A 22,501-nucleotide genomic window follows, 5' to 3' on the forward strand; every position below is an offset into this window, starting at 1 on the left:
TGAGAGTATGATTACAACCTGGTGGAAGAGAGGACTATGTGTGACAGGAAGTCCAAGAGCATTGAGGCACATGCCCAGCACCATGTCATCTGGCGCGTCATTGCTGTAGCACTTGCAGCCACTCTTAAGAAGTCGCACCACAGCTTCCCTGCTGAACACCATACTGCAGCAACGCATAAACATACAAAAAGGCATGTAAAAGACACACATAACACACTTATCTGAAGTGTAAATGATCAATTTAGAAGGAATTTTTTTTTGCCAGGAAATTATATATGCATGCCTTTCCACTATCATTTTAAGGTCCATTATGCGTGTTTCATTCAATTGAGGGGGAGGGCAATAGAATAGAGTAAAATTATGAGCTGAGAGCGAGATGGGTTTTTTCATATAAATTGGCTCTGCGTAACAATGATGCGACAATTCAATGAAAAGAGAAACAATTACAGATGACAAAATGAATATTAAGCTGACAGAAAAATCGCTCATTGCCACTCAGAATGGGTCTTTTTTTTTTAGATATTATTCTTCAGAAAACTGGCAGCTATAGTGTTGTGAAGTGTCACAGCAACTGAAGTGTTCCTAAATGGAGTTTCTCACACAGCTCACTCACAGCTCAAGAGGTATCTAAAGCACAGATTTTGCCAAATAGGTGAGATTTGTGCTGTCGAAATAAAAGTGAACTACCACTTTTGCTTTTTGCCCACTTTATGATCTTACATCTGATGTAAGCAAAATGGCACTAAAATCAGATTTTTAATTAAATTCTGGGTGTTTTTCTTTCACCTGCTTTAACAACTGATGGCCATTTGTGATTCAGTGGGGTTTTATTTCATATTTTTATTGAGTTCTTTTACTGCAATGCAGTCTCCAAACTCATTTCCCTTAGGGGAGCACCACACTTTTAAACTAAATTGAAAGGGTTTATCTGTAAATTACAGATTACGTTTTTTTTATTACACACTTTATAGTTCCTCTGCTGCCCCTGAATCTTCTATCATCATCATTCCCAGAGCATTTGAGCAGTGAAACTAACTCACCCACCACCTCCTGTTATGTAACTGTAGCCACCTTGGCTCAAGCCATAGCCGTATCGCTCCCCCAGACTCACTGGTTCAGAGGAGTCATAACAGCTCAGCAAGACTTGCAGTCTGGGAATGCTGGAGGAAGCACAGTTCAAACTAATCACACACTCATCATCATCATCATACGCACATTCTGGTGCCTACACACCTAAAAAACTATTCATCTAGAGGGAGAATTAACTGCGCTCCCTCAGGCTATTTTAAACACCCAGAGGCTTCCAAATGAAGAGGCAACGTGACAGAAAGTGAAGCCAGCTGGACATGAAGTTGTATGCTGAGCTTTTTAGATGTTTGATAGGATGGTAATATCTCTAGAACTCATTTTTACAAAGTGACTTCATTCCGAGCGTCTCTCTCTTTCAACCTTTTCACAGCTAAGACAGAATCTGGTAGAAATTTTATGAATAAATGTCAGTCAAACAGTCAGAGTTTAGGCCACAAAAATCCCAAACAAACACATTTCCAAATGACAAGAACATACCTGATAAGTGTGTCATCATCCACAATGAGGAGCCACTTTGTGTCCGGCACAGCGCTGCTTAGAAATCTTTGAAGAATTGCAAATGTTTTTCCACAGTGGCCTGCAAATACAGACATGCTATCAACAGAATGGCCAGTATGACTTAATCACATATTGACCATCTGGTTTACAAAGATAAATGACCCTGTTAGGAAGAAAATCACAGTTGGTATAAACAGTTATTTATATGCACAGATGCCTTCATGCACACAAACGCAGGCACAAGGCAGTAGCAACAAAAATTATAGTCATTTATTATTCGGACTGGATTTGAAAGGAGTGAAGCTAACCAATAGTCACAGTTGTTAACTACAGAAAGAGCAATGTTTAACTTAGGAAAGCATACGAGACTTGATTTTCAAGCTACGTTTAGATAAAAAGTAACTAATTAGAGTTTTATTCTCTCGATAGGGGCCTTTTCAGAAGGTAAGAAAAATAAGCACGACCATAGGGCTTTTTATTTGTAGCTTTTGCTTGTAGTTCTGCATTAACTTGACAGCAGTGAGGACTGTTTGGGCAAACAAAGAGCAGCTCTGCATTCTGCTCAAAGACACCTCAAAAGTATGTTTGCTTTTACATATGCATGTCAGCAACTGCACAGGTCAAACAGGTGATCGCACATGTAAAGATCTGTTAAAAAAAATGATTCACCTCTTCAAGGTTTGGATTGCACAGCAATGAATAAAATCCTCTCTGGGCTTTTCAGTGCAAAGATATGTCCTACAAAGCTTTGTAAGCAAAAAAAAAGAAAGAAAAAAAGAAAGCCCTTGTCTACATTCTGACATCTCAAAGAAAAAACAAGGTATGTTTGGAATGATGAGCCCGGAGATCAAACTTTTACTCTGGCAAGTTTGACATGACGGCCAGATGGAACAAAATTTTCTGCCAACTCCTGAAAACAAAAACAGTGATGTGGAAGTAAACAACAAATACAAAGAAACCAAAGAAATATGCCCATCAGAATCCAAATATGTGCACCATCAGGGCTGAGAGCTGAGACATGGAAATCTCTGGTGGCAAGCATCACAAAGAATACTGAGGCCTTACTGTTTTATTTATAAGGCACCCAAGGTGTTTTTGCTGGTATCTGAATATAGAATAAGAAGGGACACCTTGAACTGCTGACAGGAATAAAATCCAAAAACGCGCTGATCTCTGGTAATCTTATATCTAGTCGTGGGAGTTTAGTGAAGATCAGGGTCGTGGATAGATAGTAGTTTTCTTCTTCATGTTTAATGCAGTCTTTAGAAGAAAAGAGCAAACAACCACAGCTACATTCATATGAACATAATACTACAGAAAGTTTTGCTTTGGCCCAGCTTTGACATTTTCTTTTTACCCAAGTATTTGTTCATACTTGGCCGTGAATCGTACTCGTACTTGCTTGATAAAGTTCCTATGCCACTTTTCCATTTCAAGGTCTTGCATCATTCTCTGCCTCACTTGCTCAGACTATATAAATTTTTAAACTCAGCCTGTTGAGTGTATTTTTCCATTTTCAAAATAAATGTATACTGTAAAGATGTGGGTTTTCCACCAGACTTAATATTTCTTTGTGGTTTCAGACAGATGCATGATGAGCTAGACAGTTCTGAGTTGGGTGGATACTTGTGTTAGATTTGTATTGTTGATTGTCATTTATGCTTAGAAATATCTACTCATATATGCTTAGAGTTGTATAATCAATGTCATGTTGGTAGAGGTTTGATCCTTAGTAGTCTGTGGAGACTTTGTGTGCATTCCAAAGTGTTCTGGCATTCACACCCACACCCTGGGAGCATGGGAGAGGTCGTACCTTCTCTTATTGTTTTGTGGTAGGATAAACGTATCTATGTCTGTTTTAGGCTAAGTGCCTTTTGTTTAGAGGAACTGCTGGACTTCCAGACCAGCAGGTTTAGGGAAGTCTTTATGGGCTCACACTCTGACCACACACACACACACACACACACACACACACACACACACACACACACACACACACACACAGGCAAGGTACTCTTTGTTTGTATGTAGGCGTCATATGTTAATGAACCTATGTATATTCATGTGACCTCAATAAAAGAGCAGTGTTACGGGGGAGCGGGCGAGAGCAACTGGGGTCAAGCGAAGGGACGGCGTTTGTCCAGTTCTCTCCCGTGCACGAGAAACATAAAGAACTTTGCTTTTGCTGTGTAATTAAATTGTCTTCAACGTTCCAGCGAATTGGTTTAAGCTACAAACCTATCAACTTGTTTTTCAGGACAATGCGAATGAATTACTTTTATGTCAGATCTGTTTTTACATTGGACTCTTGACAATAATTCTGTCTGCCAGTCTGTGCCTCTTTCCTTGATAAATGTGATGGCTTATGCTGCATTTCATTTTCTTTGTGCACATGTAAATGCACGATATGGCTTTAAGATTTGCTCCGAGGGCACAGGCAACAATGTTAGTGATGAACAGACTCTTGACATATCGATGCCTGACGATGATGAACTTCAAGGATGCTCTCAGCAATCATTAGCATAAAGTTTGAGGCCTTGGGAAAGAAGAAGAAAGAAATGAGCAAAAGAAATGGAAATTAATTTTTTATGTACCGATCATCTCCTCCTTTCCTTAAGACAGATATATTCCTTTTATGTCTCATTTCACTGCATTCTTATCTAATAACGTAATGGCCACTGTCCTCATATTGATAAGTACCCGACACTGTTGCATATTTCTAAATATAGATACTGTAAATCAGTGAGGGTTTTTTCTGTTGTCGTGGTTTGTGGCTGGGGCAATCTCATTTAAAGTCTTTTACTAGATCTTTTACATCACACTGCAGAAATCCAATCTATCGTACATCCTCCAGGATGTAAATCCTATTATTAGTTCTGTTTGACTGACATTATGCACTGACAGTAGCTTACGTATCTGGCTATTTACCAGAATCACTGAAGATGCCCCTGCCTTGATGATGGACCGTGGACTGCTGCCATCACAGAAGGCAAAATTGGAAGGGAAGGAGGCACTTTCTTTTAGATTACCTGGGAGAAAGACTTGGCCAACACTGCCCTTTTGTGGAACAAGGTGTAAAACTCAGGGGCAAGTCATACCAACTCTTAGGTAATGTGTTGACTTATGCAAAAGAATAAACTCCATGAGAATCCTGACAGCTTCAATTTCAGTTTTTTGTCAGAGCACAACCAGCTGCAGGCTTGTCTGGTTGGCTGTCTGCAGACTGTGAATGGCGTCTTACCCTTACCCCATGTTCTATTGTCTAGAGAGAAATGATCATGAAATATCAGTTCTGCTTTAGGCAATAATTAAACAAATGTTCTTTAACATAAATGATCTAAATCTTTAGGTAAGATCAGATCCACTAGACTAAGGAACACTTCCACACTCTGCAATTAATTATCCATTTTTATTTATTCTTGCTTGCCCACTAAAACTAAGACAAACTGTAGCTTTAGACAACCATTTACGTGTTTGATTGGAAGCAGATGATACAAATCTGTTATAGCGGCCTTACAATTTAATGACAACTTTTCATGACCTTTTCTAGGCTAGTGTAGATGAAGTCTACGTGTATACTACAGTAGGCAGCACCTTAGTTTTTACCCCTCAACTGTAAATGGCTGATGATGTATTTTATATCTTGATAACGTGATAATGAGGTGATGGAAAACTTTCAAATTCATCCAACAGAAGCAGCTACTAAAATCTTGGATGGGTTTTAATCTCAGTGGCCTTGATCAGAGGTCAGCTCGAGATCAGACGTCAGCTTTACTGAAAAACACCTAGTATTTGTTCACATGTATACCATCAGTACATCTACTAGGAGGCTGTTGGGTAGCACTGGGCAGTATCTTTTTAACACTATCAACAGTGTATTTAGCCATATTTATATTTTAGACTTTATATAGTGATCATGTTCCCTTGGTCTGAATGAATTTAGATGTTGTTCTGACTGGACAACCAAAAAAACATTTCAGTCAATACAACATTAATAATACATGATATGCTACAGTGTCTATGGTAAGAAACCTCCTCATTGTGGATAGTGACAAGCAGCAAAAGAACAAGTAAACAAAAAAGTCAGTTTCCAGATTTAAATCACATCTCCATCAATGAATTCAACATGACTGAGTAATGTATGAGCATTTTTACACTTTCAATTACCCCTAAGCAAAGCAATCACTCTCCATATACATCAGGTAGTGGCATGTTTAACGATTTCTCTTGGATTTTACTGGTTCTAAATCGATGTGGTTTTACTGTTTCAAGGGAACTGAAAGAGGATTACTTTCACTATAGCGTGGCCCTACTCCAAACAGATGTGCATTAGCAATGCATAATAAGTTGCTGAGTGCACTGAGGGGGCCCATGGGACTCCACTGTCACCTTGTTTTACTCTTCACACATACAACCTCCAACTGTACACCAGTTATGTCACCTTAAGAACTTGTGCATTTAAGACTTTACTACTATGAGATGTATACTTCTGCACTTTCCCCATCCGCATTAGTAAATTTAACAAGATGCAGGTTTGTTTAGGTAAGAATTACATATTCTTCTTGCGGAGTTATTTTAAACCCCAATGCAAGTCACAGAACCAACAGAGGCGTCAGCATGATAGAAATCCAGAAATCCTTTAATCTGATTTGCATATACCGTTTTTTTTCTTCTGTTGAAGTTTGACTTTAAAAAAATCAAAATTATTTCGGTCTGAAGTCTGAGAGCATTGACAGTGCAGAAGAACTATTTGTTTAGTGTTTGAAAAGCAAAGGCTCTCATTTTGGATTTGTTTAAGAGCAAGAAGTGCGTGAGACCTGCCACTATCTACAACGAGGAGGTGGAGATGAGGCGGCTCTCAAGTATGGGGGTTGCATATCAACACCAAACTGCACTGATAAGAGAGTAACTTTGCTAGAGAAGGTTGGCTTTTATTCTTTGGAAGGCTCAGATCTGCATCATACTAGTACAAATTTACTAGCAAGTACCCAGTGGCAGTTTACATCTATACAGCGAGAGGTTGCAAGAGACATCCTTGTTAAAAGTGCTAAGCTGCCTGGAGACAGTGACTGAAGGGAGGCACGGGTCTACACCAGAGCTCTGAACAACAAGTTTTACCTACAGTGGAGTTAAACTGGCAACAGCCAATGCAGCATCTTTTTAAGGTACAGAACGCGGAGTCTTTCGTGTCACTGTGTTGCCGATGGCTATGAGGTAGAATAATTTTTTGCCCAAAGCAGAGAGTTTGTACCGTTCTTGTAAACTACCCTGGATTGCTTGGTGCATTCTTCAGGTCTATGTACTGTATATTTGTGCACGTTTCCCATTACCATACCCAGTGTGATGCATTCCATAATTCTATAACATTACTATGATTACGTTACATCTGGACAGGTTCTGTCATTGCAGATGCAATGATGAATTAAATACAAATAAGTAAGTTTTTGTGCATGTATCTCTAAAAGTTACAAATAAATAAATCCTTGATATAAAAATGAAGGACCATAAATAAATTAGCTGAGATATCTTATTTTGCAAAAAAAACAAAAACAAAACAGACCTTATTGCTCACACAGAAATGAAGGACGCTTAAGGATGAAGGTAGATGCAAAGAGTATCGGACTAAGCCATATTGAAAATACTTATCATTTCAGTGCACACTACATTGCATTTCATTTATTTATTGTTCTCGGTAGAACAACAATAAATATATCCATCCATCCATGTGTAGACCAGCTCTGCATCATTTAGCTCAACAACATCCCCCAGTTCCTCCCTTGGTTGATCAGCTTGGTACGTTGTTGGATTAAAGACCCTCCAGGGGGATTGCAAGGTTTTCAGTCCACCTGAGGATGTATTTTTCTAGCAGAGAAACCAGGTCTGCCCCAGAGTCTCTTCCCAGTTAATCAAGTCTGGTGCACCCCCTGCGGGAGCCTCCTTTGAGCTTTGTTACTAAGTGTAGCCAGTTGTTGTTAACCGCTGAACATCATCTATGCTACTTATCCTATCCAAGCTCTAAATGTAGATGCAATTGAAACACGTAAACAGGAATTTGAAACAGCTGATGTTTCTCAGAAATGAAAAATTATGCTCAAAAACTGTATTCTTTTCATTTGTATGAAACTTATCAAAACTGGTGTTACAAGGTGCTTCCCAGAAACATAGAATAAACAAACAAACTAAATGATAAAGCATTTTACATATCAGTCGAAATAGGCCACACTCGAGTATAACATCAAAATAAGAGAGAATGAGAATGAAGTGGTTCCATTGTAAAGAACAAATTAAAATTAACACACATAACCTAAAGGTTAAAAGAATAAGATGCAAGTAGGATATAAAATTTATGTTAAAATGTATATAAAAAGCCTAATGATACAAATGAGACTAGCAGTGGTTTAACAGACAAGGCCAGCTAGAGATCTTCAGGCAGATCATTTTACAACTGAGGAGCCCTAGCAGCAAATGCTCAATCACCTTTTGCCTTGAAGCAGTTGGTGGGAATAGTTAATCGTGTCTGAGGATCTGCACCTGAACTAGTTAAGATGGGAACATCACTTTGAGTGTATATTCTGGGGCCAGGTGGTGAAAGACTTTAAAAGTAAAGTCCTTCACCAAAAGTAAAAAAAAGTAAAATCTTAAAATCAGTTCTAAAAGTAATGTCAGAAAGCTGCTGCAATCTGAAGTCTAATCTAACCAAGAGAAAATAAAGGCATGGATGACAATCGATGAGTTTCACTAAAATGCAGAAGTGATCATATTTCTTAGATGGCAGTAGCAGGACTGGATGATCTTGCTTACACATGTTTCTTGAGGGTGAGACTAGAATTAAAAAGCACAACCAGGTTTTTGACTGCTGGTTTTACATAAACTCGTAAAGGAAAAGGGGGGATTCATACTGGGATGAAGCTTGTGTGACACAACAATAAGAATGTGTTTAATTTTAGAAAATTTGGAAAATATTTCTTAATATCAGTTAATTTGTAAGACTGGACTGGGTTTTGATTTTATTAGAGTGATAGAACAATGTGTCACTGGCATAGCACTGGAAAAAAAACCAAATGGGCAGGTCCCAGTACAGACCCCTGAGGGTCTCCACAGTACAGAGTAAGCAGCAATGTGGTCACCGTAGAAAAATTCTGTCTGGTCATCGAAAAGTTTTCATTCCAGATACACCTGCTCAGTGCTTTGTCCCCTTGATCAAACTTTTATGGTTTACTGTGTCAAAATATTGCAGTTACGTCAAGTAACATCAGAGAAGAACAGTGACTGGTATCAGCAGTTCATCTGTTACCTTCCTAAGCACAAAATCTTTACTGTGGTGTCTGACTAAACTAAACCTGACAAAAAACTTTTAAAATGTTCAGATGTAATGCTTCTAGAAGCTGTAGACAATTGTCTATACAAGTTTTGTTGTAATACTTGTAATCGCTCTTTAAGTTTTTCAGTAAGAAGGATTGAGGCCCGATTTTTTGATGAGTGGTTGCACACGGGCTGTCTTTAAATACTCTGGAGAGTGGACAAAGGACAGAGAACTGTTAAATATTTAAAGTAGAAAACTGTTAAGTATTTAAAGGGGCAGTGACATCCAAAACTTCAATTAAGCATGTTGGACACAGGTAAGTAATTATACAGTACAGCAGGATGGATTTTACATGATGTATACCCATTTTCAAAAAAAAGAAAAAAAAGAATGGGAAATGGGTATAGATCTTATAAACAGCACTTGTTCATGAATTAAATTGGAAAGGAGTGCGAGCACTGAAACTGCTACATCGGTGAAATGATTAAATAAACCAACTTTAGGAAACCACCAGCTTTAAAACAAATATTTGGAACAAAGACTAGTCATAAAAAGGTGACCTAGTATTTAAGTCCTAGAGATGGTAGAAGTCACCGGGGGATTATTGATTAAAGTGGTCAGTAGGTTAGAAAATTATAGTTCTTGGTCAAGAGAAGCTCATATCAAACAGAAGGCACAAAGCCAGTTTTCTAAAAGAAAAATATGCCTTACAAAAGAAAAACTGCAGCACACTCCTGCTGCCAACTGAGAAGAGTTTTATTCATGTCACTGTTTTACAGTAAATTGATTTTTATGCTGAAAAGTTGAAATACCCACTGACAAAAGTACTCCAGCTCAATCTGGTTCCAGTTCTCCTTAAATGTTGGATTTGAATCACATCCCCTTCATGTGGTGGTGAAAGGTGTATAACTTTTGAGCCTAATTAGCCAGTTCAGCCTGGACCAATATACTAGGCCAGTAAGTGTATCTGCCGGTACAAGTGATGATTGGTGTGATGAAAAGTGAGGCTGTGAAAGGATAACTTACCCCTTTCAGTATTTGGAACACCTAAATTAATGGTTGGTATTGAAGGATCGGCATGATCGCTGTAGTACTCCAAAAATAAGGTGTCCTTTTCCCAAGTCTTCTTTATCACTGGCACTAGAGATAGAAGGAGAAAAATCAATACAGTGTTCAGAGTTTCACAACAAGCAGACCTCATGTTCTGTGCAATGTTTTCTGACCAAATGAAAACATTCTGATATTCTGTGTTTTTAAAGTAAATATTTTATTTAGGGAGATGAATCATTAAGGATAGTGAAATGATAAACAATGTTCCCTTTAATCCTTCGACTTTGTTCAGATTAGATTAATTCAGTATGTACCGACACTGTGCTCTTTTGTTACTTGGGGAAAAGCCTCTTTTGATTCTGGCTTGGATGACTGGCTTTCAATATTTGATTAGACATATGATTAGTTACACCAAAGTAAATCACAAAACTTTTCAAAGTAACTTGTAAAATAAAGGGTTTCTTTCCTTTACTTTTACATTTCAGAGCTTTGACTCTGGGGATTTTTGTCAGGCCTCAAAAATAATTTAACTTCATTGTGCTTAATGCCCAGTAGCACTGTGAAACCTGCAGCTTTTGGCAGTGGAAAGGTACTGCAGATAGCAGATTACTGGATCTGTATTTTTCATTCTATTTATACCCTGCTATCACAGGTAGGATAAGGCACAGTAGCACCAAGTTGCTGACTTAATTCTTGGTGTCAAAGGTCAGCGTTTTCCTCTAGATTTTATTACGATAGGACTCATGAATTTTTGGATATTTGAAAGTTTCTGGGCTGTTTAATTCACAGAGTATTAATGCAGAGAAACACAGGATACCCTGACATCTACAGCAGCATCAGCAGCTCAAGGCTGTGTTCATCTCTCATAAATCATCAAAAATGAATCAAAGTGGCATGTTTAAGATTAAAAGAATAAAACAAAAAACAAAAAAAGTTGTGTTCAGTGCCTGTACAGGTTCTGAACTGATAAGAAACATCAAGTACAATCAAGCTCGAAGTGCACATGTATCTTACATTACCACATTAAACAGCTAAAGCAAACAAGTATATTCCAAAAGCATCATTCAGGTCAGATATTGACTGCTTTAGACAATCATTAGGTTAAAAAGAAAACTTTGAACACAGAGTGAAGCAGCAAACACAACCTACACATTGCTGTTAAAAAAAGACAACTGTGGCTCTTGAGGATATAAAATGGCATTTTATCAGACAAATGCCACTTAAACTGAAGCACACCAGTACATTAAAACACAGTTAAAGCAGAGACTGTGTTACAAGATGGCATGAGGTTCTGTAGTTCTTAAGAAGTGCTGTAAATATTTCATTAAAAGCAAATGAAAAGATAGAGGTGAATAAATTGTGTATCACAGTATAAAATACAGTATTATTATACTACACTATCTGCATGCCACATTTCAACTGGTTTTTAAGAAGGGTAACATCCATCCATCCATCCATCCATCTTCATCCGCTTTGTCCGGGGCCGGGTCGCGGGGGCAGCAGCCTAAGCAAAGAGGCCCAGACCTCCCTCTCCCCAGCCACCTCCTCCAGCTTATCCGGGGGAATACCAAGGCGTTCCCAGGCCAGCCGAGAGATATAATCTCTCCAGCGTGTCCTGGGTCTGCCCCGGGGCCTCCTCCCGGTGGGACATGCCTGGAACACCTCACCCAGGAGGCGCCCAGGGGGCATCCTTGTCAGATGCCCGAACCACCTCAGCTGGCTCCTTTCAATGTGGAGCAGCAGCTGCTCTACTCTGAGCCCCTCCCGGATGGCCGAACTTCTCACCCTAAGAAGGGTAACATGCTTTTCTTTAATGTTTTACTTCATTCTATGTTTTTGTCAACTCATGTTGACTTTTTATGTTTTGGAGAGAATGAAAGCTATAGAAAACAACAAAACTGACTTGGTGGTTCTGCATTTATTTCTGTTTCAAATCAGTGCAGAACCACAAAAACGTCCACGTAACAATAGAGCTACATACGGATTTCTTTTTGTGGTAGTACAGGCTAGTTCTAGGTGCAACCTTCTTGTTTAGAAATCAATTTTACAATCACGATTTCATTGAAAGCAAGCCACTTCAACAATCTCCAACAAAGCACAGTCCTTTGGAAAATATGTAAGAAAACCGTTCCCACTAAAGGTGGAAACAAACTTGTTTCTCCACCTGAGGCAAAAACACACCGTTGACTACAGCGGATGATGTGTGACCAAATGCCTGGACCTAAGATCAGAGGAGCATTAGGAGGAGCAAACAGTGAATGGAACTAAACTGGTTAAAAAAGCTCAACCCAAAACACAACATGCAAGTTAAATGATGCTAGTTATTGTTAAACTGAAGTGTTAAGCAGTCAGTTATACTTGTAGTTAATGTTTCTAGGAAGAACACTACCCAGGCTACTTTTGTGCTTACAACTGACTTATGCTGTGTTACTGCTATTGCACAACAATGTTGCTGTTGCTGACAACAAGTTTCAATAGGTTCACACTTCTAACTAGGCAATGTGTCATCAATGACAGTAGCTCATAATTGAAAATACCCGTCTTTTATTAACACTCAAAAATGGTGATTGTTGTTCAGTATTTTTTTGTTTATGTATTGCAAATTTTCTTGCAACATCGTAATATAGTTTTGAGGCTCTATTTTCTCACCCCTAATGAGAGTTCATCCTACAGTATTTTATTGTCTTCGTATTAGTATTTAGTATTTATTTATTTATTTATTGTCATTGTCAAGAACAATGAAATTGCGTTTGGGGCTTCCATACAACCCAAAAAAAAGAAGAAAATAATAAATACCCCTTAAAACCCAAGTGTACATATTTAACCCAGTGTGACTCCAATGCAATAAGACAATCCTTAGCAATAATGTTCGTAGAAATTCAGACTACAGAAGATTAAAAAGCCTTCACACTGATTGACATCTTAAATTAAACGTGATACACTTTCATGTCTCTTGCTTTACGCAGCTAAGCTAACCTTTGATGTCTGAATCTAATATTCATTTTCATCTTGTCTGCATTTGAAACTGATAATAGCTGCTTGGCAAAGAAAATGTAATTAAGGTAATTAGTGGAATTACTTTTGAGTGACGCCCTTTACGTATGGTGTTCAATTTGTCTGATCCATCTAAAGTTAATTTGAAATTTGATCTATTGACTTAACCCGCAACAGTTTTATCAGTTTAAAAGTGGAGTACATTTACTATAGATAGCTTAATGTTAGGGAGTGCGTGCCAGTAAGTGGCATTGCTGGATGACTGAGCATTTGGAGCAATAAGGGAGACACAGAAAGAAGTATAGCTAAAGGTATTTTTATCAGTCTAGACATAGCAGTGATGGAAAGATTTACAGAAAGAGTTTGCTCATACAATCATATAGGTCAAAGGTAAAGCAAATCAATTATGAGATAGCAAGAGGACAAAAATGTGTGCTGTATAAAGGGAAAATGTTCATCATTTCTGGATTTGGTATGAGAGGGAATGACTCACCTCTTTCACTGTGAAACTTCTTGCATGTTTTCACAGCAACAAATATATCTTCTTTATTTACAGGCTCCCCCTTTGATAAAAATAGGAGACATGAGTCAAAGACAAAAGCACACATATCACATATAAGTAAACCTGAAGCTCGACATGTATTGCAGCTAAATAGCTGAAACTCAGTTTCCAGACTATATTAAATGTCCAAGTGATTAGTGGGAGTTCATATCTTCAAAGTGAAATTAGAATTGGATTTTTTCTTTCATATGGTCTAAGGTCATTTGTCCTTCTAGTTGCCTTAGGTTCTCCTTTTGAAACTAAAGACAGACACTATCTGATAACCGTGCAGCATATTTGAAGGGATGCAGGAATGAATTCAGTTTTCATTTGTAGCATCTGTAGTCTCGGAAATGAAAAAAACAACAACAAACCAACAAAAAAAACCCACACATGATGGGAGAGACAGAAAGCAATGAAAGAAAAACGAACATCTAAATGCAATTTAGCAATTTCTTTCTCAAAAACAATTCACTAAATCACCTTCAGACAGAGTGCATTAAAAATGTATGCCACATTAAAACATCATCAGCTGCTGAACAAACTGTCACTTTTCCAACAATATTAATGAAACAAAATGCTACGTAATGTAAAGATCTCTTGTGCCGTGAAGCCTGAGCTACAAATACAAAATAAAAGACACACAAAGTACATTTAAATATTAACGGAGAAAAGAGATTCTTTGCTTTTTTACGTAATGCATAAAATGTCAGAAACGAGTGAAAAATGCTCGTCACAATCTGAGCAGAGCTAAAAGTGGCCTCTTCAAACGGACTTTGAGTGGTCCAAAACATAACTTAAAAAATACAGACACACATACACAGAAAAGGAAAAAATAGACCTCAAGGATGCTAAGATTTTGTTTATTCTGTGTCTCACGCCAGAATAAACAAGGCTTCGTTGTTATTCGTTGGCCTGTCTTACAAATTTTTTTGAAAACGACTGTTGTAGGGTGAGAATTTGAACAATCTTCTGCCCTGAAATGTTTAGCATTTTGATAGAAACCGCTCTACAATAAGTTTAGTTATTGCCTAAAATAAAAACAACAGGCTTTGCTGTCGTTGCCACTTGGGTTGTAATCATTTTGCCCTCTTAAATCTGCCTCTCGAGGCTCCTGATTCTTTTGTCGACGCTGCAGCCGAGTGCTGCTCTTAAGCCACTTGCCAATTTGTCTCACAACTGTTTCGTTCACTGTCCGGTTACGATGCATCCCCTCCTGTTCTGTCTGAATGGAAACTTCTCCCTGAATACTTATTAAACCTGTGACCTTCACGTTTCTCTGCCGGCTGCTTGGCTTGTTGTCCTGTTTTCTGTTTAAATGAATGTCGTTTTATGAGGATAGAAGTTCCGTGGAGAGGGAGGTAATAACCACATGAATATAAATCTGACAGTTTGCACTGCAGCAAACATGTACTAGACTCAAGACCACAAATGCACATACACTATGTGATTTGAATAACAAATGAAAAGATCAGATTCAATTTTTGTTTTTTCCGTCAAAACCAGGAGGGAAAATCATGAAAAATTAAAATGGAAAAACTCAGAAATGGGACACTCTCAGCAGCAAGCTCTGGCATCTCAAATTCAACTCGCCTCACCTTCTCCACAAAACTCGAGTCGCATCTATCCCAAACAATCACTTCTTACTAGTATTACTGATCAATTTATGGTGTGCGTGGAACCAACTGCTGCAGGCTAAAGAATATCACACCCTTCTAATAAGTTCACAAACCAAACTTCTCTCAGCTTGAGCAAACATCATACACTGGAGATCCTGTGGAGAATTTTGCTTAGAATTCAGCACAGCATAGTCAGTTGCAGCAAATCTAACCAACACAAAAAAAAAATCTACCCCAGCAAGTATGATTAAGCTTCAGTAGGAATCCTACTGACCTTACTTACATTCTGACCGAATCAATTTTTTTTTTCCCCCATTAGTTACACCCACTCACTGGCTCCCACTCAGATACAACGAAAAATAAAAAAAAATGTCCTAATGGAAGCTTATAAAGAAAACTAAAACTGCTTTCGTGTTTTGCATGTTTCCCCAGTGCAAAATTTAGATGGTAGAAATATCTGCTACAGATTCATGACACAATAAATGTGCGTGATGATTTATGTTTCAATGACAAATACAGCAAATATTCAAATATAATGCAAGCGTTCAGGTTAAGACACAGCTTGAAAAAAGGCATTGCGATGTTTGACATTTGACAGTAAATACATAGAAAAATATTTAGATATAAAAAAATACAGAATAAAACATCTGATTTGAATTTGGAAACAAACTGAAAGGATGTTGCTTTGCAATTGGCTGATATCTTAAATTAATTTGGCAAAACAAATGAAAGACTTCCGTCTTTTCTGGTTGCACAGTATGTGGTATAAAAGCAGTACTTCACCGTGAAATGCCAGCGTGGCTCGGATTCAACCTTGGGCAAGAGGGCCATCATACATCATTACATGACTGCCAATACCTCACAGTGAACCATCCTCTGTTTTGTGCTGTCATTTAATTTTGCTCCCTTTTCATTTCCTGGGAATTGAGGACAATCAAACTGATCCAAATACAGAGCAGATACTCACACACAGTGGAGGCTTTTTGCTCACAGTGGTTGCACAGTGGCTGGCCTGGGGAGAGTCCTCTGGCACAGTACACAGCTCAGGAACTGCAGTGAGATGTGGACCCTTCCCATTGTCCCAGATATACAAGGCAACCTAAAAAAATCCAGAATCATGTGGTCAAGCTTATGAGTTATGGACAGAATGCAATCCTTAAGACATTAATGACTGATTAAAAACATAAACATGTGCTGCTTTTTGTATTATTATTGTCTTATTTCGTTAGCTTCATAGCATAATTGCCTAAGTCATTTGACTAAGTCAATGACTTAGGCACTTATGCTATGAAGCTAACGATTTTATATTATAATAAAAAGAACAGTTTAGAAAATTCCAGGAGCATATTCACTATTTAAGCCGAATAACAAAAAAGATTAAGAAGAGGAGAGATTAGAGGAGACTTGAGAAGTGGTGAGTATTACTGCATTTCTTCCTGAAGAAGAAAATCTGGGTTTCAAGTTAAATATTCTGCATGGAGAAGACAGAGATGTTGCAGAGTAAGAATGTGTCATGAGATGTGACAGCTAGTGCTGCCTGGAACTGTCTAAAGTAGCAGAAAAATACAGAAACTGTAAACTTACCAGCAATGAACTGCTGCAATTCATGCAGCATATTACATGTACAGTAATATTTAAAGCACACATTTCATTAAACAAAAAAAAAAAAAAGAAAACTCAGAATTCTATTTTTTTTTTTTTATATATAAGGTAGGTAGAAGGTGTAATATTTCTACTCAACTGAAAGAGATCTAACGGCACCACCTTTTTCAGTCTGAGCCAGATAAGTCTGATGTTCTGTTTACTCAACAAAATCCCTAGACGCCTCTCTGGCTGAATTTCAGTGATAAAAAAAAAAAATAAGAGCCTCAATACAGCACCATGACAATTCTCCAAAGTAATGAGATTTCACTTCAAGGTTAGATGAATTTCATGCCTTGCTCTTTTTGTGCAAATAAATTATAATGGGCTGGCATTGACTTGAGAGTGAAAAAAGCTGTTAGAAAATGGTTGCAAACCAGTAGGCTCGTGATCTCACTCCATGCAAAACCGCATGACTTGCATAGTATCTTACCTCATGTTTAAGGTCAATAGTGAAGTCAGATTTAAGTGGCTCCTCTTTCACTTTCTTTGCAAGCCTAAAATAATAAATACGATTTTGAAATCAAACACACAGCAAATAAATAATAAATGTATGTGTAAATATACGTGATAGTGATGTAACCTTATTTTCTGAAGCCTGTATGAAGAATTCAGTTTTACAGATTTATTGCACATACTCACCGAACAACTAGGGGGATGCTTAAGGCCCAAGAGGCAGCAAAGTCTGGATATTTAAAGATGGAGGGGTTCTCTGCAAAGGCATAATGATGGATGATGGTCGATTCCTCATCAAAGAGGGGCTTACCCAGAAACCACTCCTGATAAATAAGTTTAAGAGACACATTTCACTATGTCACACATAAAAAGTTTTTATTGTTTTTCCCCATTAAAATGCTGTGAAACGTCATAAAAAGAAAACTTTGCACTTGTGGCCTAATTTAATTTTCACACTGCACGTCAGAAAATCTTTGAAATTATTTCCAGTGAATAAGTTTGTTGCTAACTGGGGAAATAATAAGATTTCTTCACTGAACAAAGTTCAAAGATGACAGATATTGTAGCTACAAAGGCTGTGATCATGGTTCTTGACATATCTGGTGGAAAAAGAATAATCTGACAGTTTTAGAAAATCCCCCTAGAGCTGAAGTAGATCGAGTTAAAAGGAATTGTCCAACAGTTCAGTAAACATATTCATGCTTCTGATGTAGAATTGTTAGGAAGATCAACACCATCCTCTCATATCTGTACAGTAAAGTTAGCTGCCAGTTAGCTTATCTTAGCACCACCAGGCCTAAACCCCTGCTACAAATCCTGCCTTTCATAAAGGTTGAAAAAAGTCTTCATGAAGTTTCCACTTTTTTGTGTTGTTTTATGCTCACTGTGAACATTACTTGTTTAAAGGTGTTTCTAATATGTTATTTGAACCATTAATATCAATAAGACAGACCAAACTGGGATGTGTCTAAACCAGAACGTCAATGCTGTACTAGCTTAACCAACTCATGAGCCATCATAAATCACAAGTTACTGTAATGTGTGAGAAATATAAAGAAAGTGACACATTTTGATTGGCTGTATTGCAAAAATATAATGAGAATTAAAATTCACTAAGATATCAACGGGGCTCACAAACCCAGGCCACAAAGTAAATGGCCTGGATTTGTATAGCGCTTTTCTAGTCCCCAAGGACCCCAAAGTGCTTCACACTACATTCAGTCATTCACCCATTCACACACACATTCACACACTGGCGATGGCAAGCTACATTGTAGCCACAGCTGCCCTGGTAATCTGGTTGATCACCTAATAAAAGGATTCAAGAGTATTTTGACTGCATGGTCAGTAGTAACCATGGCCATAAAAAGCATGAAAATATGCATCAGAGTAGCACTGACTATATTTCTTCTATTAGCATAATGGTGATAAAAAGACCCCAACCCAACCACGCCTTTCCAATGTGGGAGTCAACCATTAGGACTACTCCATGATTATGACCAATAAGACCATGATCATCAGGAATACATGTGGTGGGCAACATGTGTGGCAAAGCAATATTTCAAGGAATAAATATAATTTGGTGTTTCTCTCGTTTTGTGCATGAAAAATGTATTTTACGTTAACAAGTTTGCTAAATGGTTAGTTCTGAATTTTATTCAGTACATCAGCAGTGGAAATGTGGTGAAATTTAAATTCTAAGTAGTGTTTGTGAAGGTTGTGCTGTGAAAATGGAAATGTCTCTAAAATGACAAATATGACATTAACCTTCAGCAGAGTATGTGTGAAAACCCACTAGGTCATTGCATGTAAGCTTCACTAAAATCTGACCATCACTCAACAGTAGCAGGAGTAGCAGTCTTTGGGAATGGTAGATGGATGATAGAGTGGCTACAGTCTGTGTAATTAAACATTTGCTTTTCTTTATTCAAGCCCAGCAACCCGTGGTCACAGGCTAGTGCACTCTTAGCGGCGGTCACAGCCCTGGATATTATCCCAGTTGCATCAGGAAGGCCATCCAGTATAAAATCTGTGGCAAATCAACATGCGGATCCAGCCACTGAGACAACCTCAGTAAAGACAACCCTCAGTAAATAAGGGAGCAGCCAAAACTACCTTCTTCGCTTCTTTGTTCGATTTAGTTTATCAAATAAATCCACAAATTGCAACTACAGTATATCACAAGTTGCACTGTGTTTAATTACTGTCATGCTCTGGCACCTAACTGGTTGAAGTTAATTGGAAAGTGGCAACTCATTTTTGTGAGGAGCCTTCGCTGCTTAAAACACTCTGATATGAAATCCAATTTTGTGACTTAACATGAGGCTGACCCCCACTAAGCTATAACACCTGAGAGAGAAGAGTTTGCCTTTGGGCATGTTGTAATGAATCAAGTCATCAGGACGTTGTATCTGTTGCTGGCTTTGCTTTAGAATGAATTTGCGAAGATGCGTTCAATAATGAAACCGATCCCTAAGTTGGAAGTGAAATCCCACGCAGGGTGGAAATTGCCTTTTATGACAATCCAAGGGCACAGCAAAGCAAACTTCTTACAAACAGCTTAAATTTCAAAAACAAATGTTAAAAATGTGCCACATTTGTGTTATTTAAATAATTCATAAATGAAGAACTGAAGGAGAAAGTTATTTTGCTGAGCTCAACTAAGAGAAATGACAATTCCAATGCATGAATTTCTGGAGTGCTCATTCAATATTTATACTTGGCATACTCCACCAACCCATATAGATGAAAAATAATTTCATGAGTGGAGGGACAGGCCTTAAATTAGGTCTACAGCTGAGACTGGAGTGACATATCTGACAGGTTACGCTGTGAGCTGGTGGTGCTCAGTGCAGCTCGACTGTTGCAAAGAAGCTGCAGCCAACCTGATACTGTATCTCATATAACTGAAGCAATGATCGGCTAAGCTGGAATGAAAACAGGAAGCTTTGGTCTCACTGATGAATTTCTTAAAAAGCAAGAGAGAAAGCAATGGGAGAGAAAAAGACAGATGTAGATTAGGAGAAAATATTTTCTGCTTACTTTATTTTTGTCAACTTTTGCAAGGACTTTGATGAGAGCAATCAACTTCACGTTTGTTTCTTCCTCAAGAAATACAATCCATGAAGAGTTTTTCCCAAAGGAATGTGATAAGCTGAGGACACACACGCAGACAGAAATATATAGAGTTAAATAATAAAAACATTTCACTTCAGTCTACTCTGAGGAGATATCTGAGGCTGAGGCTCCTGACCCAGTCAGATCAAAGCAGTCACAACATTTCCCCAGAGGACAGAAAGACAAAAAAACAACACAAGCACACTGAGTTCTTTCAGGGAGGAAAGCCTTTCTATATAATGGTCTGGGAATATTCTATGCTACAAGTCTATGCCATGGATGATGAGAACACATTTAGATGCTGTTACACACACCTCCCTAAAACAATCATAAGACATATTTTTGATTTTTAAAAAGGCTCAGGCATCCAGACAACTGAAGCTAATGCCTTTATCATGCTGTTCATACCGCTGAATACCTGTTGTCACACCTACATGCACATTAAGAAGGTATTTATCATAAAATGAAGCAATAAATCACCGTTACTGTGTTAGTAATGGCCTTTACACAAATGTGGCAACAAAATGTCCTCAAAACAGAAAAATTTACCTTCAAAATTTCAAATTTACACAGTAGAAATTGACAGAAGACAGTGTTTCTCATATGCAGTCCTCAGCACAAAGCTGAGTTGTGTTAACTGTTTGTTAATCACACCCAATCATTACCAGTTTAGGGATACTTACTAAGGCAGCAGAGGAAGGATGCTCCAGTCGCCTTCATTTTCTGATAAACTGTGAAGGAGCAAAACCACCGGCTGTTTCTGTAAGAAACAACACAGAAACGACAGATAAGAATTTCCATTCCCTCCATCAGTAGATTTTTTTTCTATATAAGTTTCATAAGACTGATGTCTCTTGTTATTTAACATGTTTCCTTTTTTATGTTTTAGCTGATTTCCTCCAAATCCTACACACTGTACAGTTGTGTAAAATTTCTTGAGATATCCCTCATTTCTTTATATTTTAGTTAGAAAACAATTCAGCAATTTGTCATCATGGAAATGCAGTATTTAAGGCAAAGACAGAGTTTGCATCATTCTAACGAGCTTGGAAGTCAATAGTTTGATTTGAGCACCTTTATTCTTTAACACAGCCTGAACTCTCTTAGACAGGCTTTCTTGAAATTTCTTTAGGTAGTCTTCAGGAACAGTTCTTCAGGCTTTTTGATGGACATTCAAAGCTCTTGTTTGGATATTGGCTTCCTTTTGTTCTATTCTCTTTTAAGATGATCCCACACTGCTTCAATAATAATGAGGTCTGGGCTCTGGGGAGGCCAGTCCATGATTGATAGGTTTCCATTGTGTAGTTTTGTTTTGTTTCTTTTGTGTGTGTGTGTGTGTGTGTGTGTGTGTGTGTGTGTGTGTGTGTGTGTGTGTGTGTGTGTGTGTACTATATTGGCAGCGTGTTGGGCATGTCATGCTGAAAAATTGTGTCAAAAAGTTGCCAATCACATGCTTTCCACATGGTATTGTATGGTGGATCGAAATTCCGTTTCTGTTTTTACAGTTTTTTGTGTTTATAATTATGATAATTCCAACAATTACAAACCCCATCACCACTGGATGAACTCCCAGATGCCCTTAGACTGATGAGGCTTCGGCAAACAGTAGATGGATCAACTGACGGGTCAGATTTAACTCTCAGGTCCCGTAAAAAGGTGTTTGGTGGATTTTTTCCTATTTTCTTAGGGGCATTCATTCATTTCAGGTACCATTCATCTGATGTAGTTCATTTTTTAGATCTTCCACTTCTTCTTTTGTCCTCACCTGTGCTTTTTTTTTTTTCTTTTAAAAAAAGGCACACTACACTATATGCCAAATTTTTAGCTAATACCTTTTTCAGGATCACCTTATTGGTGCAAAAATACAAATTTTTTTCCTGTCAAATTGTATTATCTTTGGTATTTTTCATAGATTCAGCCAAAGAAATGGGAACAAATGTGTTTTTGGCACAGGCTGCAAGTAACAAAATGCCTAAAAATACTATTTCAAATTGGCTCTTTGCTAAGTTGTCTGTTATGTGTAGAAACAACATGAGTGGCTTTTTTTATGTCTAAATAATTCATAGGTCAGCATTAAGTGGATTAACGAAAGAAAAAGAAAAAAGGTCAGGTACAAGGAGTGGACTGAAAATAAATGAAAAAGCATCCAGTGTCCAAAGACAAACTTTGAATACCTTCAAAAAGCCCTGAGAA

At 37.9% G+C, this 22,501-nt stretch overlaps 1 protein-coding gene across 1 annotated transcript in view; it reads right to left on the reverse strand.

Annotated features, from left to right (window-relative positions):
- The window catches only part of b3glcta (beta 3-glucosyltransferase a), an 82,703-nt gene that overhangs the window by 2,612 nt on the left and 57,590 nt on the right, over positions 1 to 22,501 (reverse strand). Inside the window, exons 5-14 of the mRNA XM_026191752.2 lie at positions 20,992 to 21,068; positions 20,234 to 20,345; positions 17,378 to 17,514; positions 17,169 to 17,232; positions 16,062 to 16,193; positions 13,428 to 13,497; positions 9,917 to 10,030; positions 1,567 to 1,666; positions 1,041 to 1,160; positions 19 to 163 (exon numbers count right to left, since the gene is read on the reverse strand). Coding sequence (XP_026047537.2) covers positions 19 to 163; positions 1,041 to 1,160; positions 1,567 to 1,666; positions 9,917 to 10,030; positions 13,428 to 13,497; positions 16,062 to 16,193; positions 17,169 to 17,232; positions 17,378 to 17,514; positions 20,234 to 20,345; positions 20,992 to 21,068 — 1,071 coding nt within the window. The remainder of the gene's footprint in view (positions 1 to 18; positions 164 to 1,040; positions 1,161 to 1,566; positions 1,667 to 9,916; positions 10,031 to 13,427; positions 13,498 to 16,061; positions 16,194 to 17,168; positions 17,233 to 17,377; positions 17,515 to 20,233; positions 20,346 to 20,991; positions 21,069 to 22,501) is intronic.

The sequence above is a fragment of the Astatotilapia calliptera genome, chromosome 14, assembly GCF_964374335.1.
Source record: "Astatotilapia calliptera chromosome 14, fAstCal68.1, whole genome shotgun sequence".
NCBI classification, from domain to species: Eukaryota; Metazoa; Chordata; class Actinopteri; order Cichliformes; family Cichlidae; genus Astatotilapia; species Astatotilapia calliptera.